At 46.6% G+C, this 27,912-nt stretch overlaps 1 protein-coding gene across 1 annotated transcript; it reads right to left on the minus strand.

Moving 5' to 3' along the window:
- Window positions 1-27,754, minus strand: dglucy (D-glutamate cyclase). The gene is made up of 14 exons (XM_072458152.1): window positions 27,634-27,754; window positions 26,473-26,626; window positions 23,938-24,024; window positions 23,745-23,856; window positions 20,588-20,738; window positions 18,905-19,027; window positions 16,108-16,323; window positions 12,179-12,296; window positions 11,160-11,302; window positions 9,792-9,891; window positions 9,051-9,199; window positions 8,320-8,439; window positions 1,972-2,126; window positions 1-444 (listed from the first exon to the last, which is right to left on the minus strand). Exons 1-14 carry the CDS (start codon window positions 27,734-27,736, stop codon window positions 298-300), a joined length of 1,878 nt encoding a protein of 625 aa, XP_072314253.1. The 5' UTR covers window positions 27,737-27,754; the 3' UTR covers window positions 1-297.
- Between the last annotated feature and the right edge of the window lie 158 nt (window positions 27,755-27,912).

The following is a 27,912-nucleotide window of genomic DNA, read 5'->3' on the forward strand; positions in this document are numbered from 1 at the left end:
TATAATCTAAATAACAATTACGATGATCAGAATATGGTCTTTTTTTATATTCGACGAGTCAGGATTAGTCAAATAACCGTTGCAACTCTATTTGTTTTTGGGAAATATACTGGTTAGAGCGCTTTAGTTGTAATTCTAGTCAAACAAGTTAATCAAGTCAAAATCACTCAAAATCAACACATTTTCTTAAACTAAAGCGATCCTAAAGTTGGTAACGTTTGAACGCAGCACAGCGCCCCCTGCAGGACCTCAAAACGACATGGCAGTTCTTGTTAAGCGCTCGCCACAGGTCGGCGTTCACGTGGCTTCCGTGGCCTTCAGGAGTTTGGCGATGAGCTGGGAGTGCGTGGGGTGAAAGGTCAGCCCGTCCACCTCCATGGCCAGGTTTCCGGTTTTCCCACTGCGGACGCCGAAGCGCACCAGGGCCGACAGCAGAGACTCCTCCTGCAAAAACCAAACCGTCACCGCAACCGAGTGGAACGAGTGTGTGAGGCATTCGTCTGCCAAAAAAATTAATATCTGCAAAAGTCAACTCTGAATGTTTTTCTTGTCGTTTTTACATGGTTAAATTCACTTAAATTACTAGTGTCTGTGTATTGCGTGTACTCTTTCTCTTAACTAGAACATTGCCACATTTTGTTGTTGTTGTACTATAAGATTTAAGCTGAAGAATGTTTTTTTTTAATTGTTATTGTGTTGGTTAAACGGTCTTTTGTATAATATTTTCTGTAGGAGCCATTCTGTGACTTTTTGATTGGGGTTTATTTGGGTCACACGTTTGGGAAGTAGGTGACCTATATTTAATGCAGCCACAAGGGGGGCAGTGTGGAGGAGAGTCTATATCAACAGTGTGGGCGATCCTCTACTTTTCTCCAGTATTCTTTACTTTGTACCATCCATGGAGCATCAAATGTTGATTTCATCGAGCGCTCAATCAAAGATGGACGACATCAGGACAATCTGGACAATGAAGCGCGTCAGGCCTGGATCACCCGGCGACGACGACGACAGAAGGTAGGACTAAGCTGTTCTCTGTTGGAACCTATCAATCTTCAAAATGTGCTATTGTGACAGCCTTATTTACATTTAAATGTTTTTGCTCGTTTTAAATCATGGGTCTTGTGTTTTTGTCGTCATGTTTCTCGCCTGAACTGTTTTGTTTTCAAACATCTAAAAGAACCGGATGGATTTGTGCTGTGCAGCTCTGTCCACTGTGGGCCGTCCTACCTTGTCCACTGAGGGCAGTCCTACCTTGTCCACTGTGGGCCGTCCTACCTTGTCCACTGAGGGCAGTCCTACCTTGTCCACTGTGGGCAGTCCTACCTTGTCCACTGAAGGCAGTCCTACCTTGTCCACTGTGGGCAGTCCTACCTTGTCCACTGAGGGCCGTCCTACCTTGTCCACTGAGGGCAGTCCTACCTTGTCCACTGAAGGCAGTCCTACCTTGTCCACTGAAGGCAGTCCTACCTTGTCCACTGTGGGCCGTCCTACCTTGTCCACTGAGGGCAGTCCTACCTTGTCCACTGTGGGCCGTCCTACCTTGTCCACTGAGGGCAGTCCTACCTTGTCCACTGTGGGCAGTCCTACCTTGTCCACTGAGGGCACTGAGGGCAGTCCTACCTTGTCCACTGAAGGCAGTCCTACCTTGTCCACTGAGGGCAGTCCTATCTTGTCCACTGAGGGCAGTCCTACCTTGTCCACTGAGGGCAGTCCTACCTTGTCCACTGAGGGCAGTCCTACCTTGTCCACTGAGGGCAGTCCTATCTTGTCCACTGAGGGCAGTCCTACCTTGCCCTAGTCCTATCTTGTCCACTGAGGGCAGTCCTACCTTGTCCACTGTGGGCAGTCCTACCTTGTCCACTGAGGGCAGTCCTACCTCTTCCACTGAGGGCAGTCCTACTTGTCCACTGAGGGCAGTCCTACCTTGTCCACTGAGGGCAGTCCTACCTTGTCCACTGAGGGCAGTCCTACCTTGTCCACTGAGGGCAGTCCCGCGGACCAGGTCCGGGCCTGGTCCTGGTTCTCGGTCGGGCTCAGTCCCTTCTTTAAGTAGCGCTGATGTGAAGAGCAGGTCTGCAGCAGGAACAAGCCGCAGGCCACTGCGTAGCCGCCCCAGTTAGACACTCCTGCAGGGGACGGCAGTGAGACAGCTTCAGAAAGTTCTCTGATTAAAAAAGATGTAATTTACTCTATAAATGATAATGTGTAGTTCCTGTTCTAAAATATGATAATGCCAAAATCACAGATGAGGTAATTTTACTCTTTACTTGAATGATTAATCGACTAATCGTGTCTTGACGACTATAAGAAAATTATTGTAATTGTTAACTGGACTATACAGAATGCAAAGCATTTACTAGCGGTAAATCTAGAATCCTTCAATCTCCATATTTCAACATTTTATCAATTAATAAAAAAAAAAACATTGCTACGGAAGAGATTCTTTGTCGATGAAAGGCTTTCCCAGTGCATTAATTAGTCAACCAAAAGAGGGCATGGCTGCGTAAAACTGACAAAATCTCTCAAAACTGTTACGTGTATCTATGATCTGACCTAAGCTGCACTCACAAGACCCCACAGGAACTCATGCACAAACAAGTACAGTCCAAAAATTAATATTTGTTTGCAAAAAAAGATTTAACACACAGTTCACCACCTTCCAGCTAACGTTCTCCATGCTTCTCCTTTCCACTGCCAAATCCTCACAATCCCGATAAAAGATTTACCGTATTTTCCGGACTATACATTGGACCTTTTTCATAGTTTGGTCGGGGTGCAACTTACACTCCGGAGTGACTTATATGTGATTCACTAGCAAGGACCACGCCACAACAATGAAATACGAAAGAATGTTTATTGATAAGTCATGATGGGTCGATGAGAGATCGATGAGAGCTCGATGGGATGAGAGAGAGCTCGATGAGATGAGAGAGAGAGCTCGATGAGATGAGAGAGAGAGCTCGATGAGATGAGAGAGAGAGCTCGATGAGATGAGAGAGAGAGATATCGAGGGAGCGAGAGAGCGAGATATCGAGAGAGAGAGATATCGAGAGAGCGAGAGAGAGATATCGAGAGAGCGAGAGAGAGAGATATCGAGAGAGCGAGAGAGAGAGAGCGCTAGAGCGATATCGAGAGAGAGAGCGATAGAGCGAGAGCGAGAGCGGGAGCGAGAGCGAGAGAGATCGATGAGATGAGAGAGAGAGATATCGAGGGAGCGAGAGAGCGAGATATCGAGAGAGAGAGATATCGAGAGAGCGAGAGAGAGATATCGAGAGAGCGAGAGAGAGAGAGCGCTAGAGCGATATCGAGAGAGAGAGCGATAGAGCGAGAGCGAGAGCGGGAGCGAGAGCGAGAGAGATCGATGAGATGAGAGAGAGAGAGATCGATGAGATGGCTGGGTAGAGACTCAGGATGGGGGCTCTGTCTCGGGTAATCAGCCAATTCAGAACCCCCAAAATGATTTAAATGAAGGAAGTTGATCTGGATCTTGACGTAAGCCTGGCTGAAAATAATGTTACGAGTGGCACGGGGGAAAAGGAGCTGGATAGCCAAGCACTCTTGAAGAGTAGCTGGATGAAATCAAAAGCAGTCCGTCCGTTACTGAGACGAGGGTTAATTCTGGTACATTTGAATAGTGTTTTAGCGTTTGTGGTCGTCGACGGAAGCAGATGGAGAATGAGATGCAAGAGTGATAGGATTGAACGGACAGTCGATAGAACTGGATTTATGGTGGAGTCTCCTTGCTCCGGAGTGGAGAGCGAGATGTTTGCATGGATTTAGGAGTTGACGAGCTGCGGGTAGCAAAGAAGTCAATATGAGCGATGAACGAGGGAACTTAATTGAGATGAATGAGATTGAGAATGAGAGGAATGAAAGATATGAGGGTAGTAGTATTGAGGAGTAGGAATTGAAGCGATCGTAGAGCATCGGATTTGGGACGGTGCATCGAGAGTAGGAGTTGGTCAATTACGGTGACTTGAGTATGAGCAATGCAGGAGACGGATTGATAGAGGGGAATAGAGTATTATGAGTTGCGCATAATAAGATATCCCTTATTGATCTACTAGAGAGGTGTAGAATAAGCCTTCCGACTGATCAAACCCCCAAAATGTCCAGAACGATAGTGGGGTATAATTCTGGCATTATGTGAATGCCTGGTAGAGGAGACTAAGCGCCTGAGGACCGTGTAGTACGCACGGCAGCTGGAATGGGTTGGAAGGGGCCGGAGCGCTCCGAGCGGTCTCCAATGCACCGACCGATGAGCGGTGGATAAGGTGCACGTTGAGAAATGTTTCTTCTGAAAAGAAGGAGGGAATGTGAGATGGATGAGCATCCCGGTGCCCGGTGACTGTTCCGGAGAGAGACTGCTTCCCGGTGCCCGATGAGATCCTGGTGAGGACGCAGAAAAGCTTGAGTGGGATGTGGGATGAATGGGGACTGGGGTCGAATGGTTTGGATGAATGGGGAAGGGGAGGGGGGGGAATAGAGCGGGATGAGTGATTAAGGGAGGGATGAATGAAGAGTCGAAAGATCGAGTGGAGAACGGACTCTGTACGAGCAGAGGGTCGAAGGAGAGACTGTTGAGAACCAGAGGGGCGTATCCCGGTGGCTCTGTGGTAGACGTCCCTGTGCCCGGTGGCTCAGAGAGAGGCTCTGGGAAATGAATACATGGATTGGGGCGAGCATGAGGATGCTGCCGTGGGTCAGGGCGAGCGCGTGGGCGCGGCTGCTGATGAGATTCGTGCTTGGAGTGAACGTGTTGCCGGCGGGGCTCTTAGCGAGCGTGTGGCTGCGGGGCGGGGCTCTGAGCGAGCGTGTGGCTGCGGGCGGGGCTCTGAGGATGCGGAAAAGCTTGAGTGGGATGTGGGATGAACGGGGAAGGGGTCGAATGGTTTGGATGAATGGGGAAGGGGAGGGGGGGGGGAATAGAGCGGGATGAGGGATGAATGGAGGGATGAACGGCTGCTCTGGGGCGAGCGTGGCTGCTCTGCTCTGGGGCGAGCGAGGATGCTATGGGGCGAGCGTGGCTGCGACGCTCTGGGGCGAGCGAGGATGCTCTGGGGCGAGCGAGGATGCTCTGGATGCTCTGGATGCTCTGGGGCGAGCGTAGATGCTCTGGATGCTCTGGGGCGAGCGTAGATGCTCTGGATGCTCTGGGGCGAGCGTAGATGCTCTGGATGCTCTGGGGCGAGCGTAGATGCTCTGGATGCTCTGGGGCGAGCGTGGGCGAGCGTGGATGCTCTGGGGCGAGCGTGGGCGAGCGTGTATGCTCTGGGGCGAGCGTGGGCGAGCGTGGATGCTCTGGGGCGAGCGTGGGCGAGCGTGGATGCTCTGGGGCGAGCGTGGGCGAGCGTGGATGCTCTGGGGCGAGCGTGGGCGAGCGTGGATGTTCGTGGGCGAGCGTGGATGCTCTGGATGTTCGTGGGCGAGCGTGGATGCTCTGGGGCGAGCGTGGATGCTCTGGGGCGAGCGTGGATGCTCTGGGGCGAGCGTGGATGCTCTGGGGCGAGCGTGGATGCTCTGGGGCGAGCATGGATGCTCTGGGGCGAGCGTGGATGCTCTGGGGCGAGCATGGATGCTCTGGGGCGAGCGTGGATGCTCTGGGGCGAGCGTGGATGCTCTGGGGCGAGCGTGCTGCTGGCGGGGTCTGAGTGAGCTGTAGTTGTAACTGAGCTGTAAGTTGTGACATGTGGGTTGGCTGAGGGCTGTAGCTGAGAGTAGTAGCTCGGAGCTGTAACTGAGCTGTTGAGCTATTGAGCTGTAGCTGAGAGTAGTAGCTCGGAGCTGTAACTGAGCTGTTGAGCTATTGAGCTGTAGCTGTAAGTTGAGCTGTTGAGCTATTGAGCTGTAGCTGTAAGTTAAGCTGTTGAGCTATTGAGCTGTAGCTGTAAATTGAGCTATTGAGCTGTAGCTGTAAATTGAGCTATTGAGCTGTAGCTGTAAGTTGAGCTATTGAGCTGTAGCTGTAAGTTGAGCTATTGAGCTGTGAGCTGAGCTATTGAGCTGTAGCTGTGAGTTGAGCTGTGAGCTGTAGCTGTGAATTGAGCTATTGAGCTGTAGCTGTGAATTGAGCTATTGAGCTGTGCGTTGAGCTGAGAGATGAGAGTTGCGTTGAGCCTGCGCGTTGAGCCTGCGCGTTGAGCCTGCGCGCTGAGCCTGCGCGCTGAGCCAGCGCGCTGAGCCTGCGCGTTGAGCCAGCGCGCTGAGCTGCAAGGCGAACATGGTAAGATGAGGTAGCATGAAAAGCCAGAGCTGGGGAATATTTTTTTTTTTTTTTCTATTTTGTATTTTTTTTTTTTTTTACTTAAGGTAATATGCGAATGAGAAGATGAGAACCTGCCGCAATGCTAGAAACAGAATCTTTGAAGATACCTGTGGCTAACATGTGGCGGCGAAGCCAGACAGCTGAATGTGACATGAAAGTAATTTAGTGGAAGCATGAATTGTGAGCCTACGAGGTGTGAAGGTTGCATGAGAAAAGAAAAGGAAGCTTGAGAGTTCACGTGAGAAGAGTAGGAACGATGAACAGCATGAACAGAAGGTGAAAGAAAGATTAGCTTAAGCCAGAATGATAGTGGATGGTAAAGAGCCAGCGCAGAGAAGATGGTACGTTGATGGTACGTGCAGTAGAATGTAGGTACAGAGGAGGGATAGAGGAAAGCATGTTGAAGGGGTCGAGTGCAGCTGCAGCAAAGGTGATGAGAATTGATGAGAAAGTTTGAGAAAAGAGGGAGCATTTGAACTCAACATTGTTAAGACAAGCTGGGACATTGCAGAGTCCCTATGAACGTTGTTTAATCTGTCTTTAAATTGAGTTGTACAACCTGGCTCCCGCCACCAGGGGGAGCTGAGAGGTCGCACTGCGGCCCGTGGAGCAATGGTGACGTCATCAACTGCGCGCCTCCGGACGGACGTGGAACCAGGAAGTGAGGCTGACGAAAACATGGATATTTATTGACGTAGCGTCTGAAAGAAATGTCCACCGGCTTCGGCCCGGTGCGCCCGCTGCGGTACGGTCTCTGTTGTCCACCTGAGTGGAGACGCGCGCCTGGCGCAGCACACGGAACGACACACGGAGCGACGCACGGAGCGCGCCGGCCGGCGCGGGAGCCGTGCCCCGCTCCGGAAGCTCGGATAGCGCCCGGTAAAAATGAGGGGCAGAGAGCGAGAAGGAGCGCGCGTGGGTCCGGGCCGTTGCTGTGGAGTGGAGGTCGGTGTTCTGTGTGGACGCCCGGAGGTGGGGTCCGTGAGAGACGCAGGTGCGGAGGAGCTGATGGTGTTTGGAGCTGTGGAATCACGCTGGGTGAGTCCTGGGGAACTGACCGACTGAATGTTTCAGACTGAATTGCTCAGATTTAGGAACGGATCAGAATCTGAGGAAATGGCTCATGGTTGGTTTGAATGAACGCGCTGTACTGAGTGTCTCTCTGTCGAGAGAGCAGAGACAACAAGAGATGCTGGGATTGGCCTTTGCATATATAGGCCTTCTGGGTAATAAGAGGCGTGGTTAAAGAGTGGAGGTGTGGTTGCTGGGGAGGTAAGAGGTTGAGGCGTGGTCCTGCTCCCGAATCTAAGTTAGCGATTACATCTCCAACTACACTAATATTAACACATTTGTCTACCTCCGGAGTTTGTGGAGTTGTTTAGAAGTGACACAGAGGAAGAAGAATTCAATAGATTTGGTGATTTGGGGTAAAACTGATGCTTTGGTAAACTTGTTAGCATGTTCTTTATGCTATAGTTATCTGAATAACTGTTCATATGTTACGTTAACATACCAGACACTTACCACAGTTCTGTCTGTGCCTCATGTAGCTGAAGGTGTTAGCGTTAGCATACGTACACCTATTCACCATGTTCTCTCATCTGTTATTATTTTAAACTGCATTTCAAGATGAAATGTCTGTTCTTGGTCTTGGATTTGATCAAATAAATTTCCCCCCAAAATGTGATTTATACTCCAGTGCGACTTATATGTGCTTTTTCTTCTTTATTATGCATTTTTTGGCTGATGCGACTATATACAAAAATACGGTAGTTAACTAATAAAAACGTCAATCCACTCGAACACAATTGACCAAATGTATTGACTAAACAACTCAAAGGTTCTCATTTTTGAACAGGTAATATACAGTACAATCGACCAGCATAAAACATCTGCAGTTTGATGTGCCCGGTATAGATTTTAACCTCAGAATCCTTTCAATCCGCTCATTTAGCTGTGAACGACTTATTTTTTTTTATTGTCCGATGTGATAATTGTTCGTTTTAATTATAATTCTCAGCTGCAACATTTCAAACTGTGGCAATAATTCATACCGCACGTGACGGCGAAGTCGGCTGCGACGTCACAGGCGATCAGATCTCCTCTGGGCATCAGACGTTTCACTTTCTCCTTCAGTTTACCCATCCCCAACTCGTTACCGCCATCGCCGATCCCTAAACGTATCAGAAGAGTCACTATGTACGGCACACTGCAAATGAATATCCAAACACGTGAGTCGTGGCCTTCTATATGATATAAATAGCTTAATTTCCAACATCTATTACGGATTTTACGGTCGTTGAAAAAAAATGATAACCCGATTGCCAAATAAGTCGCAGTAGCTTGAAAGAAAATGCATCTAAATGAGTCAGAAATAGTTTGAAATAAGTTGAATAATCTACCTTCAGTAAAACTAAATTAACCTAAATTAGCAAGAAAATTAATCTACCGTATTTTCCAGACTTTATATTGCACCTTTTTTCATAGTTTTGGCTGGGCTGCGACTTATACTTTACTATATATATCTATATTTATACTTATATACTTATACTCCGGAGCGACTTATGTGATATTATTTGTTATTTTCACACTTGCAACTGCATTTCATACTCCAGTGCGACTTATATATGCTTTTTTTCTTCTCTATTATGCATTTTGTTGGCCGGTGCGACTTATACTCTGGAAAATACGGTAATTGGTTAACTTTAACATGAATAAAATTTTTGTCAAACAGTTGTTATTTTTTAACGTTACACTCTTACATTTCTACAGGCGTGTCACTCACCTGTGGTTAAAATCCCGGGGATCTCTTTGGCCGCGACAAACAGATCATCAATGGGATCCACCAGGTGTTTGATGTTGATCCCTCTCATGTTGTAGTAGTTTCCGTCTGCAGCTCGTCCACTGCGCTCTATCGCCACCAAGTGATCATATCTGTAAAGGACAAATAGCGTTGTAGGTGCTGAAACAGAGGGCAGGACAAACGTTAAGGTAAGATTCATCTGTAATCAGTGGCCCAATGCACAACTGGGTACGTTTACGCATCTAGAATAATGATCATTTAGAGTAGAATAATCAGATAACACAATTAGATCTCGAAATGTCATATAAGGACGCAGTTATTTTATTACTTGGTTTACGGGTTTTTAAATGAAATATATTGCACCGGCGGACAAAATATAAATATAATTTCAATTTCAAAAGATTTTTTCTTCCGGGTTTGCCCAAAACGCACCACGGGAGGAGAGGGGGGGGGGGGGGGGGGGGGGGGGGGGGACGCGGCGTGCAGGAGCGTATAACAGTAGATTTAGCGCGTTTTAGACAGACAGAACTGACGCTTAAGTGTGCACCCTCCCCCACCCACCCAGTCACGGCAGAACGCGCTGAAGAAAATGTGGTAAAAGGGTTTAAAATGTGTATTTGCGATATAAAGACGCGCAGCAGCAGGGAGACGGGCAGGCGCGCTTTCGCCGAGGCCGCGCGCAGGGCCTCGAGCTAAAACGTGCAGTGGCCTTTCTGATCACACCTGGGTTTGTTGACGTCTCCGTGGTGACAGAGGAATTGCAGAGCTGAATCAGGGCCATTGTCCTCAAAGGTGACCAGAGGAACGGGCGCGGCCAGCACACCTGGACAACACAACGCCCAATGTGAACGTAACCGTCTCTGAAGAGAAAACCCGGCTGTTGCTCGACGTTTGAAGCTGCTTTGTGTGAAATATAAGTACATTATTGTAAAAGGACAAACTCCAATCCATTTTCTTTTTACACAAAAGAGAACAACAAAAAAACATCTTGTTAAAATAAATAATAGTTAAAAAAGGAATAATGTTGTGCTACTGATGCTATATGAATGATTTAATACCTTATCCAGGTCATTATGATATAAAACTGGGTTTGTTCACAGTTTTGGTGCAGAAATGGACACAAAGCAAGGCATGGATTAAACTGAGAAAATATAAAGCCAAGGTAAGAACTTGTTGGCCTCATTTTTGTTCTTTTTTTTTGGTTAAAGCTAAAATATTTACAGAGTGCGCGGGGCAAAAAGTGCATCGTGCAAAATGGCCTGGAGGCAGCTTCTTCCCCAGCAGCAGGACACGGTCATAATGTAAAAACCCTAAAAACCAAACACCAAATGGAATCAAACCCATGGATCTGGTCAAATATCTGGATAGGGTATTGCTAGCTTAAACCTGTGGTGAGTCGGACTAGTGGCCAGTCTTCGAACTGCAGAGAAATGTAAAAACAAACGGCTCGTGTTCGCCTGACAGGGACCTACAGCTTTAACAATGGTCGGATTTTGTGGCCTTTTAATCTTAAGCTTCGACTTGCTTTGCTCCGCTCCAGCAGCTCTCGCTCTTATTGGTCAGCGCGATCATGTAGTGCGCATGTTCGGTGGATTGAACTACTGGATGTAGTGAGCGGCTAAAGGCTAAACTGGCGACACGCGTCAATGAGTGTTTAGTTAAAACCCATAAACCATTAAAACACCCATCCTGCTTCCCCTGTACATTTTCCTGTCTTGGTCCAGTCCAGAACCTTAAGACTTCTTTGCCACCCGGACAAAAGAACAGGAAGTGAGTAACATGATATTATTTAAACATAACTCAATAAAACACCACCATGAATATTGCACACACACATTTGTTATAATGGTAAATTGGACAGTGTCTTCCTCTTCCTCCAACAAGACCAGCAGCTTCCAGTTCAAGTGCCACTGTGCCCTGGAGTTAAAAATGGTAAAAGGAAAGACCACTTAATACTTAAAAAAAAAGAAATTATGTGCAATGTACTTTTTAAACATGCGAATGCTGTTTAAAAGTGCTGTGTGTACTTTTAAATGCTGACGTGAAGGTGCTTAAGGGACTTTATACTTGATGACTTCATGCTTTTCTCACCTGAGCTCACTGCCTCGCTGATGATGTCCTGGTTCAGCTGAAGGCCTCGCCGGTCCGTTGCCATGGTAACCTGTTTCCCCAGAGACAACAGCATGTTCGCCATGGCGACAGCTCCAGGCGGCCCGTCCGTCTCGTCAGGAGGACTGCACGAGGGGGGGAATTACATGTTTATCCAGTTATTGTCTGAGGTTTGGAGCAGGGGCCATTTACATGAAGCCAAACAGAAATAAAACAAACAAAGTACCGTATTTTCCGGCCTATAAGTCGCACCTTTTTTCATAGTTTTTACTGGGGTGCGACTTATACTCAAGAGCGACTTATATGTGATATAATTCATTATTTTCCCACCATGTCACATATTGGTTATTTTCACATGACAACCACAAGAGGGCGCTCTAGGCTCTAAACGACGCAGAAGAAGAATCTGCACTTCCTCTACCTCTGGAGTTTGTGGAGTTGTTTAGAAGTGACACAGAGGAAGAAGAATTCAATGGATTTAGTGATTTGGGGTAAAACTGATGCTTTGGTAAACTTGTTAGCATGTTCTTTATGCTATAGTTATCTGAATAACTGTTCATATGTTACGTTAACATACCAGACACTTACCACAGTTCTGTCTGTGCCTCATGTAGCTGAAGGTGTTAGCGTTAGCATACGTACACCTATTCACCATGTTCTCTCATCTGTTATTATTTTAAACTGCATTTCAAGATGAAATGTCTGTTCTTGGTCTTGGATTTTATCAAATAAATTTCCCCCCAAAAAATGTGACTTTTACTCCAGTGTGACTTATATATGTTTTTTTCTTCTCCATTATGCATTTTTTGGCTGGTGTGACTTATAGTAATACATAATATAAACAGGGTACAATCCCTCGGACAGGCCAGTCCACGTTGCCATCTGGGGCCAGTTTATCATTCAAAGTGTAATATCGTCTGCTTCATTTTTCTCCCCATTGCCTTCGTTCAGGATTATCCCTTGCATCCTGCAGACGTGACGTTGTAGAGAGTCGGACGTACTTGTGCATATAATGAGTGGGGAATCCCGTGGTGATGAGGACAGAGGAGGCGTGGGACAGGGCCAGGCACGACAGCAGCAACTCATCCTGAAGAACGATGGCGCCGATCCCTCGCTCACCTGCGCCACAACCGCACATTCGTCAGATCATGGTTGCACATTTCGCTCATCGCCATTGCCGCGATATTCACCCAAAAACCACTTAGAAACGCGTCCGTCGTTCAAAACCGCTGAACTGATGAGCCCTGTCCCTAATCTGTCAGTTAAAACCACACTTTTAAAGAGTCAATTTTGTTTCTACGGCGACAAAGAACCTCGGAAAGTGAGTTAATCAGAGAAACGCACGGTATTTAACTGTGTAAACGAGACATGTGACTTCTTGCATCGCCCGGCAGAGAAAGGGTAAAGAGAAAAACGACAGTAGAGAAACGCTGGCCAGCTATGAAAAAAGTTGAAATTCTATAAACTATGCTACTTCACTACCACTGGTGAAATATTGGTATTTGTAACGTCTTTTAGTTCTCGAGGTGTTCAAAGGTGTTCAACTTGGAGAATAAATGTCGACACATAATTATCGATCCATGGGTTTTGGTCATGTGACTTATTTGTTGTCACCGCCATTTTGAAGACGTCACCACATGCTGTTGCCTCTTCGGTCAAAAACAATGCGTCAAATTTAAAATGAAAAGGGTTGAAACTTCAATAAGACAGGGCTTAAAAGCAGACACAACTTGTGGACATTTCCATCTGCTCTTCCTCGTCCATGAGCCCTCTGCACCCGCTGTACCAGACACGCCCGCTGTACCAGACACGCCCGCTGTACCAGACACGCCCGCTGTACCAGACACGCCCGCTGTACCAGACACGCCCAGACACGCCCGCTGTACCAGACATGCCCGCTGTACCAGACACGCCCTCTGCACCGGACAAGCCTGCTGTACCAGACACGCCTGCTGTACCAGACACGCCTGCTGTACCAGACACGCCCTCTGCACCGGACAAGCCTGCTGTACCAGACACGCCCTCTGCACCGGACAAGCCTGCTGTACCAGACACGCCCTCTGCACCGGACAAGCCTGCTGTACCAGACACGCCCGCTGTACCAGACACGCCCGCTGTACCAGACACGCCCGCTGTACCAGACACGCCCTCTGCACCGGACAAGCCTGCTGTACCAGACACGCCCGCTGTACCAGACACGCCCGCTGTACCAGACACGCCCTCTGCACCGGACAAGCCTGCTGTACCAGACACGCCCTCTGCACCGGACAAGCCTGCTGTACCAGACACGCCTGCTGTACCAGACACGCCCTCTGCACCGGACAAGCCTGCTGTACCAGACACGCCCGCTGTACCAGACACGCCCGCTGTACCAGACACGCCCGCTGTACCAGACACGCCCTCTGCACCGGACAAGCCTGCTGTACCAGACACGCCCTCTGCACCGGACAAGCCTGCTGTACCAGACACGCCCGCTGTACCAGACACGCCCGCTGTACCAGACACGCCCGCTGTACCAGACAAGCCTGCTGTACCAGACACGCCTGCTGTACCAGACACGCCCTCTGCACCGGACAAGCCTGCTGTACCAGACACGCCTGCTGTACCAGACACGCCCTCTGCACCGGACAAGCCTGCTGTACCAGACACGCCCGCTGTACCAGACACGCCCGCTGTACCAGACACGCCCGCTGTACCAGACACGCCCTCTGCACCGGACAAGCCTGCTGTACCAGACACGCCCTCTGCACCGGACAAGCCTGCTGTACCAGACACGCCCGCTGTACCAGACACGCCCGCTGTACCAGACACGCCCGCTGTACCAGACACGCCCTCTGCACCGGACAAGCCTGCTGTACCAGACACGCCCGCTGTACCAGACACGCCCGCTGTACCAGACACGCCCGCTGTACCAGACACGCCCTCTGCACCGGACAAGCCTGCTGTACCAGACACGCCCGCTGTACCAGACACGCCCGCTGTACCAGACACGCCCTCTGCACCGGACAAGCCTGCTGTACCAGACACGCCCGCTGTACAGGACACGCCCTCTGCACCGGACAAGCCTGCTGTACCAGACACGCCCTCTGCACCAGAGAAGCCTGCTGTACCAGACACGCCCTCTGCACCGGACAAGCCTGCTGTACCAGACACGCCCGCTGTACCAGACACGCCCGCTGTACCAGACACGCCCGCTGTACCAGACACGCCCGCTGTACCAGACACGCCCTCTGCACCGGACAAGCCTGCTGTACCAGACACGCCCGCTGTACCAGACACGCCCGCTGTACCAGACACGCCCGCTGTACCAGACACGCCCTCTGCACCGGACAAGCCTGCTGTACCAGACACGCCCTCTGCACCGGACAAGCCTGCTGTACCAGACACGCCCTCTGCACCGGACAAGCCTGCTGTACCAGACACGCCCGCTGTACCAGACACGCCCGCTGTACCAGACACGCCCGCTGTACCAGACACGCCCTCTGCACCGGACAAGCCTGCTGTACCAGACACGCCCGCTGTACCAGACACGCCCGCTGTACCAGACACGCCCTCTGCACCGGACAAGCCTGCTGTACCAGACACGCCCTCTGCACCGGACAAGCCTGCTGTACCAGACACGCCTGCTGTACCAGACACGCCCTCTGCACCGGACAAGCCTGCTGTACCAGACACGCCCGCTGTACCAGACACGCCCGCTGTACCAGACACGCCCGCTGTACCAGACACGCCCTCTGCACTGGACAAGCCTGCTGTACCAGACACGCCCTCTGCACCGGACAAGCCTGCTGTACCAGACACGCCCGCTGTACCAGACACGCCCGCTGTACCAGACACGCCCGCTGTACCAGACACGCCCTCTGCACCGGACAAGCCTGCTGTACCAGACACGCCCGCTGTACCAGACACGCCCGCTGTACCAGACACGCCCGCTGTACCAGACACGCCCTCTGCACCGGACAAGCCTGCTGTACCAGACACGCCCGCTGTACCAGACACGCCCGCTGTACCAGACACGCCCTCTGCACCGGACAAGCCTGCTGTACCAGACACGCCCGCTGTACAGGACACGCCCTCTGCACCGGACAAGCCTGCTGTACCAGACACGCCCTCTGCACCAGAGAAGCCTGCTGTACCAGACACGCCCTCTGCACCAGACAAGCCTGCTGTACCAGACACGCCCGCTGTACCAGACACGCCCGCTGTACCAGACACGCCCGCTGTACCAGACACGCCCTCTGCACCGGACAAGCCTGCTGTACCAGACACGCCCGCTGTACAGGACACGCCCTCTGCACCGGACAAGCCTGCTGTACCAGACACGCCCTCTGCACCAGAGAAGCCTGCTGTACCAGACACGCCCTCTGCACCAGACAAGCCTGCTGTACCAGACACGCCCTCTGCACCAGACAAGCCTGCTGTACAGGAAACGCCCTCAAAGCTTTCAAGAGCACGGGCGTCTGATCCTAAAATATAACTCGGACAGTTGGAAATTAGCCTCGTTAAAACTGTCTTCAAGTAGACTAGTGTTTATTAGCATTAGCCACGCAATAACACGTAAACTAGCATTAGCTGCTAACGACCTGAAACAAACAGCTCAGCCTCAGTCTGGAGTTACTTCTGTAAGTCCACTGGTCCCTCCTGACCAAAAGAATATATTTCTAGATAAACGGGGTCCTTGCGATTTTACAGGAGAGAACGGGTTTTTTGCATGCAGCTTTCGTCCTCAAGGTGGCAGTAGCAACGAGTGTGTGACGTGGCTTCAGACCCATGAATAGGGAGTGTGATGTACTTTTTATTAAGTTAAAACCAAGGTAGCTACAACGTATGAAATACTGTTGTAACAAGGTTAAAAGCGCATTAATATGTTCCCTTTAACTAAACAGTTCAAAACTAGAACTCGAGCCTTTGTTTTGCTCGTTGGTCGTACCTGGGTCTTCTGCGATAATCGTCTCCAGTTGTCTGATTTTGTGCACGGCCCTCTTTGAAGCTAAGCTGTAGAGCAGAGGTTTGTGTGACAGTTTGAAGCTCAGGGGCGTCAGACGGGGGTCCAGACTGTGGCGGGACAGGTCCAGAGCCGAGGAGGAGTCTGGGAGGTCAGTCAGGAACATGCAGCCTGGAGAGTGACTGAAGGCCAACGCCGGCTCTGGGAATATACCAAACTAAAATTAAAAACATGCCAAAATAAAACATGTTAAAGGTGCAATGTTTTTGTTTTTTTATTTTCTTTTATTGTTTTATCGTGCTAGTTGTTTGCTTCACAATAACTTCATAATTTAAAGCAGAACATTACTTGAATCATTTTTTTTCAGAGGCAACTGTTGTGATTTTGGGCGTTACAAAAATAAATTGAATTGAAATTGAACTGGAGACAAACGCATGGATAAGTCACTATATTTTTGATTTTGGTCATATTTAACCATCACTGGAACTTACAAAGACATTTATTGAGGTAAAAATGTTACTTAGTTTTGCTTTAAATAACCAGAAATGCTTACAATTGTTACCTGTCATAAATAAAATATATTGACAGCATATTAGATGTAGTTTGTCTACTTGTGTGCTCATTTGATCTTGTTTTTATTGCATCTCTTCTGCTGCTGCTTTTGAACCGTGTGTGCGATGGAAAAATGTCACGTCATGGCCTGATGCTGATGTTTCATAAATGTGTTTCACAAGATGTTTGAGTATTTCAACACGGTCGGCCTGGTGACCCCTGTCCGACCCCTGTGTTTGCAAGAACTCCCCTTCTTCTTCTTGCTCCCCTTTGGAGCAAGAAGACAAGTTGTTCTAGTTTGCCTTATTCCTCTGTAATTATAAACAATAATCAACCTACTAATTTCTATCAAATCAGTCAATATATTTTTGTATTGACGTTTAATTTAAGAACATGACAAAACAAACGCTCTTTTACTTTTCGGCCAAATGCTTGAGTCTATGTAATAACATGGAGATGTTAGGGATCATCTCAAAATAGGTTGAAGCTGAAGAAGATATAATATTTTTTTATTAATATTTTTCATCTGGGGGGGAAGCTTCAATACATCGTTGTGGCAGTAATTGTTTTGAAATGCTAAAAAACTCTCTCAGCAACGAGCATTAGGCCAACATCCATGACATCAGACACTCAGGACTTTGCTTGTTGTGAAATGTAACGCTCAGAGTGATTTACAGCAGCCAATCAACTCAAACGAGGTGAGTCTGCACGGTGTGTGCGTAGCGGCTAAATGAGACGGTCGTAGGGCCCGTGGACCATAAACAAACATGCCGCGACAGGTGACATTATTTGGAGAGTTCATAGCTTCTACTGATAAACATACCAAAGGATGTTCAGGGATCAGAGGCGAGCAAGCTCTTTCAAACTACCATCGTTTTATCAACGCGTACGTGCTACTGCAGCAAGTGAACGACAAGACATATTCACAGATGGACAGAATAAATGGAAATCCTCAATCAAATCACTGTCCAATTCTGACCATGGAGCATTTATTGGAGATGGTCAAATAGCTTGAGGCTGAGAAGGATAAACTTTCGTGCCCTAAAAAGGCCACTGGCTTTGGTTGTCAGTATGTGTATCTGTCCCATGCAGATAAAGAGAAACATGTGAAAATTTGTCATTATCAGGAAAACAGAAATATTAGAAATGAACAGCAAAGAAAGTGAAAGAAGTGCCATGAAAGCTATTGCCATATTGTGTATATATGTAACATAATGATGTTGTTCAAGTTTTGAGAGTTTATTTGAGAGCGAGTTTTCAAGTGATGACTGTTAAGTTATGTTTTAATGTTTCTTTTTAAAATAAATGTTATGTGATGCCAGACATTGTTGTTTTTTAGTCTTTTTCAGTTTCAACCTATTTTGAGATGATCCCTTATTGCGTTGCCTGGAATGTTCCGCAGTATGGCATTAAACATAATCATCTGTTTCTAAGCGGGAGACGACACTAGGCAATGTTACAGGTCAGATCTGTGACGAGGCGAGTCCACTCACAGTAAGAATAGATGTTTTTTAACACTGGTCATTCAATAAATGCACTAGTTTAATGTTCTACTGTGGAACATTCAGGGAAAGCCATCACATCGCACTAGAAGAGTTTGAGCACCTTAAATAGAGGCGGGCAACATATACAAATGTAGATGTTGTTTTGATGTGCAACATTTGAATACCGAGTTTAGCGATTATAGTAAAAGATGTTACAAAAAGAGCTCGATAAAAATAGAAAAATCCGAAAATGGAAAAAATCACATATGGACTGAACTTGAAAATGGACAAATTCGACATAAACTGGATGAAATGGGACTCACATTATGGATCAGGTGCTCTAACCCTTGTATTTTATTTTCATATGGATGCATTATTCTAAAAACGGTAATCTCAAACAATACACACTTTGTATTTTTTCTGGTTCCGCCCACTCTGCACTTTCTATTTAAAAACAAAAAATGTCCCCTTTCTTTTTTTTTCTTTTTTTTTTTCTTCTTTTTCTTTTTTTTTTCTCTTTTGACAATTTTACTGGACTGCATCTTTATTTACACACAAGTTTTGGTTGGTCTGTGTTTATTCTTTCAATTAAAAAACAATTAAAAAAATATATATTTGAAAAATCCAAGCTCAACTAATGTTTAAAGTTGGATTTACTCCCGGGATATTCCAGAAAACTATTGAGACACACATTTATGTTAATATCGCCCAACCCTAACCTTTAAAGTACAGTTATTATATCTTACTGGCGCTGAGAACGGCTTCCATGGACGTCACTCCACAGGCCCAGAAGACGGGAACATCTCCGGGCTGGTGGTCCACGGCGTCTCCATAATCCGGTTTGGACAGGTCCTGGATCCCCAACGGAGCTGCAACGCATCCAATATTAAACCGGGGCCATTTCCTGCGTTTCCGACGGCGACACGACAGCCAATGGGACGTGGACCTGCTTTCAACGTGGGACAAAACGCCTGAACTCCACCTGTCGAACTGACGAGGAGAGCGACGGAGGGAGGGCGGGGTTTTGGACTTCAAACTCCGCCCCTTTGGGTGTGTCTCTCTCATGACATCGGGCGTGCCCTTAGGGTTGTATGTGAGGTTCTGACTTTAAATCTCATGATCGTTACCGCCCCGTTTCCCCCAGATATGAGGTAAACAAACAAACAATAACACTGACGTTTGCAATGCCGATTAGGGCTGCGGCGATTATTACAAAAATTACTGTATTTTGGACCAAAACACATAAGAAAAGACCTTTAGTGATAAACACGGTGGCGTTACAAAAGCAAAATGTCAATAAAAGATTAAACCATGTCTAAATTTCATCAATAGTGCACTTTATTTGTAATTCATTCCCATTTAAAAGCCTTCAGTCAGTATGTGTCGACCTTTACTCGGCTGACAATGCATTTAAAAAGTCTCACTGCACAATAGAAATAAGAGTTTGACTTCATCACGAACACGCCGGACACGATTTATTGTGCAAAACCCCCCAAAAAAACGGACACACGATAAATATTGAGCGCCAAAAAATATTGCTCCAGCTATAATTCTTTGAACAATAATTCAATATAGTGATAGAATGGATATATCTTAAAAGGCTGTGCCATCATTCCACTCCAAAGACGTGAACTGTCACGTCAGTTGAAAGGACTTCAAGCCAAAAGATGAATATTGTAGGTTTTTGGAACAAACAATGATACGGTTCAACACGACCGTAACATATTATCGTGACAGACCAAGCTGTGATTGTCATTGAAGCGTAAAGTACACATGAAAAATACTTCTCGATGTGCTCGTGACATTGTAATGCAAGTAACTGCGTTTGAGGCGGTTTGTTGATGAAGCAGAGACGGCAGTGACAGTGTCGGGACTTTAAAAATCGACTCAAAAATTTACAATTACCCAAGTTCCTTTCTATCACTGGTCATAATATGCTTTAATTTCCTAACCTGTCTTTTCAATAGTCATTTATACATAAGACAAAATAACATAAGACAAAATAATACTAATCATAGTGGTAAAGTGCTGTAAATAAGAATGTTTACTTTACCACTATGATTAGTATTATTTTGTCTTATGTTAGCTTATTTTTTATCTTTTTATTTGTTTGTTATTTTATTCATTTTTCAATTTTAATTTTTATATATATTTTTCTCTATTCCCAATTAAGAATATGAGCGGTTCTGTCCATAAGAGTTTTGTTTATAACAGTTTTTTTCTATTAAGTGTGTTATCTGTTCTTTTCTTCTGTATCTACTTGCGTTGCAACACCGAAATGTCCCCATGTGTGGACAAATAAAGGCATATCTTATCTTATCTTAGACAATAATATTAGCTCTAGGCCCAATCTGAAAACATTGCAGTATATTTATTCTATAAGCAATAAAAAAACAGACATTTTAATCAATTTCATGGCAGTGTTTTACCTGGGTCTCCTATGTGCACTGGAGCTCCGTGTGCCAGTGGGTTCAGATGAGTGACCTCCACCACAGTGTCCAGCATTTCAGCCGGAACAGGACGCATCGTGACCACCAGGGGGCAGTGAAAGACTCCGGCCGGTACACAGGGCACAGACGTCTGCACACAAACACAGCTGTGCAAGTCCATGGAGAAATGTGGGAAGACTCGAGACTGATTTAGATTTAGAAAATAAATAAATAATAATAATAAACAATAATACATGATATCATAAATAAATAAAATGAAATAGATAGAAAGAAATAATATATGGCCTACTAAAACTCATTAAAATACTGGTGTTGTTTTCGCTTTATTTTATTTTATTTTTATGTATCAATTTTACTTAATTCGTTTGTTTGTTTTTAATTTATTGTTGTTGTTGTCATTTTGTGTGTTTTAGTTTTTGCAACTGTATTGTTATGTCAATTGTTTTGCTAACCCTAACCCCAAAATAATTAAAAAAAAGAAAAAAAAAAGAAAAAAAAGAATCAAGACTGTTTAGAGCAAAGATGTGACACTTTTTCTAAACAAACACCAAAATATTGTTCACAAATGTGTGCGGTATCAATGTTAATAATCCATCCCACATCATGCAGCGTGAATACTGCAGATGTGACATGTGCATTGTGCCATACTCTGGTGGGATGCTCTGGATCGGTGTTTACAACAACCAGATACTGACCCCCAGCCCCTCCCAATAAAGAACAAACACTGAACATTTCAGAGTGGTCAGCCTAGGGCACACCTGTGTAATAATCATGTCTCATCAGTATCTTGAAAAAAATTATCATTGTGGTATTAAAATATTCCATCCATCCATCCATCCATCTTCTGCCGCTTTATCCGGGGCCGGGTCGCGGGGGCAGCAGTCTGAGCAGGGACTCCCAGACTTCCTTCTCCCCAGACACTTCCTCTAACTCCTCCGGGGGGATCCCGAGGCGTTCCCAGGCCAGCCGAGAGACATAGTCTCTCCAGCGTGTCCTGGGTCTTCCCCGGGGCCTCTTCCCGGTGGGACATGCCTGAAACACCTCCCGAGGGAGGCGCCCAGGAGGCATCCGGAACAGATGCCCGAGCCACCTCAGCTGGCTCCTCTCGACGTGGAGGAGCAGCGGCTCTACTCCGAGCTCCCCCCGTGTGGCCGAGCTCCTCACCTTATCTCTAAGGGAGTGCCCAGCCACACGGCGGAGGAAACTCATTTCGACCGCTTGTATCCGCGATCTTGTTCTTTCGGTCACTACCCAAAGCTCATGACCATAGGTGAGGGTAGGAACGTAGACCGACCGGTAAATAGAGAGCTTTGCCTTTCGGCTCAGCTCCCTCTTTACCACAACGGTCCGATGCAGCGACTGCATCACTGCAGCCGCTGCACCGATCCGCCTGTCGATCTCACGCTCCATCCTTCCCTCACTCGTGAACAAGACCCCGAGATACTTGAACTCCTCCACTTGGGGCAAGGACACCCCACCCACCTGGAGAGGGCAAGCCACCTTTTTCCGGTCGAGAACCATGGCCTCGGATTTGGAGGTGCTGATTCTCATCCCAGCCGCTTCACACTCGGCTGCAAACCGTCCCAGTGCATGTTGCAGGTCCGGGTTTGATGGAGCCATCAGGACAACATCGTCTGCAAACAGCAGAGATGAGATCCTGTGGTCCCCAAACCGGACACCCTCCGACCCCTGAGTGCGCCTAGAAATTCTGTCCATAAAAATTATGAACAGAACCGGTGACAAAGGGCAGCCCTGGCGGAGTCCAACATGCACTGGGAACAGGTCTGACTTACTGCCGGCAATGCGAACACAGCTCCTGCTCCGGTCATACAGGGACCGGACAGCCCTGAGCAAAGGGCCCCGGACCCCGTACTCCCGGAGCACCCCCCAAAGGACACCCCGAGGGACACGGTCGAAAGCCTTCTCCAGATCCACAAAGCACATGTGGACTGGTTGGGCAAACTCCCATGAGCCCTCGAGCACCCGATGGAGAGTATAGAGCTGGTCCAGTGTTCCACGACCGGGACGAAAAACCACTCTGCTCCTCCTGAATCCGAGGTTCGACTATCGGTCGGATTCTCCTCTCCAGTACCTTGGAATAGACCTTACCCGGGAGGCTGAGGAGTGTGATCCCTCTGTAGTTGGAACACACCCTCCGGTCCCCTTCTTGAACAGAGGGACCACCACCCCAGTCCAGAGGCACGGTCCCCGAACGCCACGCGATGTTGCAGAGACGTGCCAACCAAGACAGTCCTACAACATCCAGATACTTTAGGTACTCAGGGCGGATCTCATCCACCCCCGGAGCCCTGCCACCGAGGAGTTTGCGAACAACCTCAGTGACTTCAGCTTGGGTGATGGATGAGTCCCCGGTCTCCACTTCCTCTTCGGAAGACGTGACTGAGGGATTAAGGAGATCCTCAAAGTATTCCTTCCACCGTCCGACGACATCCCCAGTTGAGGTCAGCAGGCCTCCACCCGCACCGTAAACGGTGTTGGTGAGACACTGCTTCCCCCTCCTGAGGCGCCGGAACCGTGCACTGATGGACACCCTTGTGCTTGAACATGGTGTTCGTTATGGACAATCCTGATTAGCATCTAAATGTCCTGGTCCTGGTCCTCTACCTCTCCAGGGGTTCAGTATCCCATTATAGATACCAGGAAGATTGAATCTTAACCCTCCATTTCTGTTTAAAGAAGGTCTTTCTTTTTTAACAAAAATAGCTTCCTTAACTCCTCTTTCAAACCATCTTTGACTATGACTCTTGGATGAGAGTCGAAACGTCTATTTTTTCAGATGTCCAGATGACTACAACTGAAGCTTTTTATATTATCTGAAACTTATTATTTTTTTAAACTTATCTGTCCTTTCCCCCTGTATCTACTGCGTTGCAACATCGAAATGTCCCCATGTGTGGACAATAAAGGATTCTCTTGACTTATCTTATCTTATTTACTGTGCACGAGTGAATAAAGATCCACTTTTTGAGAAAGACAAACTCTCTTCTGTTTCACCTCTTTTTGGTCAATGTTTGCAGAAATTCCATAACACGCTCCAAATTGGAATCTCGTCGCGTTTGGCCGCTCGTGTCGAGTGTTCATCGTGTCGAGCATATTTTACACATATTTGACTCACTTTGTACATGCTGATGTTTTTCTGCTGCTCCACATTCCTCACGGGAACACCGGCCTCTTTCAGTTTGCCCTCGAAGCCAAAACTGCAGCCCAGATAGAAACACACCATGTCCCTGTGCAGACACGCAAAAGAATGAGTCCAAACTGCAGCTCCACAGGTGAACGTACAGGCGTTTAGAGTGTGAGGACAATACTTCAGAGGACTTGTGTAGTCTTTCAGGTTGGAGACCGTTTTTGACACTTTGCCGTTCTCGTACACACAATACTGGGAGATGTCCGTCCTGGAAAAGAGATGAAATAAGGTCGCAGTTATTTTATTAATTGGTTTACGGATTTTTAAATGAAATATATTGCACAGGCGGACGGAATATAAATATAATTTCAATTTCAAAAGATGTTTTCTTCCGGGTTTGCCCAAAACGCACCACGGGAGGAGATCAGTAGATTTAGCGTGTTTTAGACAGACAGAACTGACGCTTAAGTGTGCACCCTCCCCCACCCACCCAGTCACGGCAAAACGCGCTGAAGAAAATGTGGTAAACAGGTATAAAATGTGTATTTGCGATATAAAGGCGCGCAGCAGACAGAGAGACGGGCGCGCGCTCTCGCCGGGGCCGCGCACTGGTTTGGCGAGAAATTGCTTCACGCGCTCTTGTCTTTGGACTTAATACCGCTTTTTACATTTAATTTAATGCTATTTTGCTTTGTCTGCAGTACTTTATTAAAAAAAAATGATAATAATTTATTTTATTTATATTGTATAAATCAATAATCTAAGTGCGGCGGATCTGTAAACCAAGTAATAAAATAACTAAGGCCTAATTATAACGTTGCAATGATTTAGGTTCAAATCATTTCACAAAATTACATTAAATTAGCCTCTTTCTTCGTCCATATTTCTTCATTTATTTGGGTGAAAATGTATAGAAATAGAAATGGGTTGATTATTAAAACATAATAATCGCTGACAAGTCGACTGCTAAAATAATCCGTGGTTGCAGCCTTACTTTACTTTAATTAAACCAAAAGTAAACATATCAAGAAAAAACGTCGGAAAGTTTGTCACAAGTGGAATTTTTACATGATAAGAATACATTTTTAGAGTTTTCCTTTGGTTGTATTTTATGGAAATCTACACACAAATACTGGCTCCTGTTCCCATAAAATTGTACACGTTCTCAAAAACATTTACTTGAAGATTTGGTTGGTTATAGCTCAGCAGTTAGGTCAAAGTACAACCATGTCACTGAATAGCAGGAGAGTTTAGTCAAATCCATGGAGACATTTTGAAGTATCTCTGTGATCCGACCCAAACCTCACTTTTCCACAACAGTTCATGCCAAAACAGAAACACACATTAAACTATACTATACTATGCGTTAATATGTGGAAAAAGCAGTTGATTTACTCCCAAATCTTCAGCTAACTCATGTCTTGTCGTTTTTTCTCTTATCCTGTTTATATTGTTATAGTCCGAACAAAATAAAGAGTCTACGAATACAAAGGTCGATTAAAACACCATCGATCAATTCATCGACTAAAAGATGGCTGGTCAAATCACAAATGTTGCTATTAATAAGGTAATAGAAGGCCTTAAATCTCACTATGTGCTATAAAATACCGTATTTTCCGGACTATAAGTCGCATAAGTCACTTTTTTCTTAATTTTGGCCGGGGTGCAACTCATACTCCGGAGAAACTTATATGTGATAGTGTTCATTATTTTCACACTGGCAACCACAAGAGGGCGCTTTAGGCTCTAAGTGACGCAGAAGAAGAATCTGCACTTCTTCTTCCTCTGGAGTTTGTGGAGTTGTTTAGAAGTGACACAGAGGAAGAAGAATTCAGTGGATTTAGTGATTTGGGGTAAAACTGATGCTTTGCTAAACTTGTTAGCATGTTCTTTATGCTATAGTTATCTGAATAACTGTTCATATGTTACGTTCACATACCAGACACTTACCACAGTTCTGTCTGTGCCTCATGTAGCTGAAGGTGTTAGCGTTAGCATACGTACACCTATTCACCATGTTCTCTCATCTGTTATTATTTTAAACTGCATTTTAAGATGAAATGTCTGTTCTTGGTCTTGGATTTTATCAAATAAATTTCCCCCCAAAAATGCGACTTATACTCCAGTGCGACTTATATATGTCTTTTTCTTCTCTATTATGCATTTTTTGGCTGGTGCGACTTATTGTCCGGAAAATACGGTATGTTTTTGTCCTGATTTAGACTTGGTTCTAGTCCGGGTTTTTGTCTACGTTTTGGGACGCACATGCAGATTCACCACAGGACTAAACCACAGGACTAAACCACAGGACTAAACCACAGGACTAAACCACAGGACTAAACCACAGGACTAAACCACAGGACTAAATCACAGGACTAAATCACAGGACTAAATCCAAAACTAAACCTGGACTAGATCAGGGCTGAGAAAGACCTAGAGCAGGACCGAACCGAGTCCAGATCAGGGCTAAAATGGGCAATATTGTTCACAACATTTAAAAAAAGCAATATCGTAAAATAAATGTTAAAAATGTGCCAGTAAATGTCATGGTTGTTGTTCAAATATTGCATAAAACGTGAATGTGCCATGAACAAAAGTACAGCAACAAAAGTGCAGAAATGACAAAAATAAAGAATAACGTGGAAATGAAAGCAGAGCGCCCTAAATCTGCAGCTACACCTTTAGCTTAGACATATATATGCGTGCCGGTACTCACGTTACGTCAGCTTGTTGTGCCAGCGCTGCACACGACGCTTCTCCAGACTTACTGACGTGGAAGAGCGGCAACGGAGCGATGTTGCTCTGACAGAATTCTTCAAAGTCTCGTGCAAGGGCCGCCGGCAGCAGGAGAACGTTCGCCTGCTGGAATCCTGCCAGCAGCAAAAAAACACGAGACGCAACTTCAGACACAGCATTGAGCACGGTTAGGATCAACCCTAAGAGTAGTCAACAAGCAGGATCCAACCATCCATCGGCTAAGATTATTCTGTTGATCGACAATCGTGATTATTCAGGTCACGGTATAAAAGTAAGGACTGAAAACTGAAAATCGAGACCAGTTTGAGAGCAAAGTTATAGCCCATATGACAAGTTTCTCATGTTTTTCTAATTATGACATTGTTTGGTGAGAGGGTAAATAATAATAATACATTCATAACAAATAGTTTATTAAGCTTGATTCAGGCTTAGTAACTACTTAATTAGGGTTAGAGCAAAGCTTCTCAAACTTCAGGTCAGCTGCGCAGACAGGGCAGGTCAGCTGCGCAGACAGGGCAGGTCAGCTGCGCAGACAGGGCAGGTCAGCTGCGCAGACAGGGGAAAGTCCAGAATTGGCGCTTCACTGCAATAACTGAGGAGTTTGAAGGAGAAGACTCCGTTACTTCTCGTCTTTGTGGATCACTTTTACCACTGCGGGTCCACGACCGTCCCACACTCTGCCCTGGGACTACTACCATGTTGTGGTCGGGTTCAGCTCCCATTAGCCATCCTCCAGGGGGCGCTAACCTGTACTGCTGCACTTATGTTTCACAATTGACATGAAAAGCGCATGGGATCAAAGTGTAAAGGAAACGACTGCACAAACACAATCTTCTTTTCAGGTACGTTCATATCTCTAATGAGCGGTCAAGAGAAAGTTCAAAAGTTAGCCTGGAAAAGGGCAGCGAGGAGACGAGCTCCACACTTTGAGAAGCTCTGGGTTAGAGTATTAGTATAGTAGCTAAACTAATTCAACTAATACAAGACACAACCACAATCATCACATGCACTTCAGAACACGTTTGTAGAGATTTAAACTACAAGGTTAAACAGAATAAAACTCTAGAGCAATGTGTGATCATGCAGCCAAAAGTCCACACGCACGTGCAGAACATCTTACCATGAGCTAACCCAGTTGTAGTTTTAACTCTCGGATCTCCAGCTCGGATCAATAGCCTCAACTCAGAAGGACTTAGAGACCTTAGAGAATTGCACTGATCCATCGCGAAGCCTTAAAAAAAAACACCAAACAACTCTATTGATCAGCACAAAGTCAGTGCAGCGCGCCGCCGTCTCAAACGCGCCGTCGTCCGATACTACGAGGTTAATATGTCAACAGATAACTCACGCCAGCAGTTAATGTTTGCAGGGCTGTTGTGTACATTTTTGAAGGGATCAA

This window comes from Eucyclogobius newberryi, unplaced genomic scaffold, assembly GCF_026437365.1.
Source record: "Eucyclogobius newberryi isolate DKJ021-1_F unplaced genomic scaffold, fEucNew1.0.hap1 SCAF_21, whole genome shotgun sequence".
In the NCBI taxonomy this organism is placed as follows: domain Eukaryota; kingdom Metazoa; phylum Chordata; class Actinopteri; order Gobiiformes; family Gobiidae; genus Eucyclogobius; species Eucyclogobius newberryi.

Bases quoted from the DNA above. Each gene is read 5' to 3' on its own strand.
- dglucy (XM_072458152.1), bottom strand. From the start codon at position 27,736: ATGGATCAGTGCAATTCTCTAAGGTCTCTAAGTCCTTCTGAGTTGAGG. The intron at 23,857-23,937 runs GTATTGTCCTCA...GTGTCTGCACAG, and splicing joins GACTACACAAGTCCTCTGAA to GGACATGGTGTGTTTCTATC. The intron at 445-1,971 runs GTAGGACTGCCC...TGGTTTTTGCAG, and splicing joins GACTGCCCTCAGTGGACAAG to GAGGAGTCTCTGCTGTCGGC.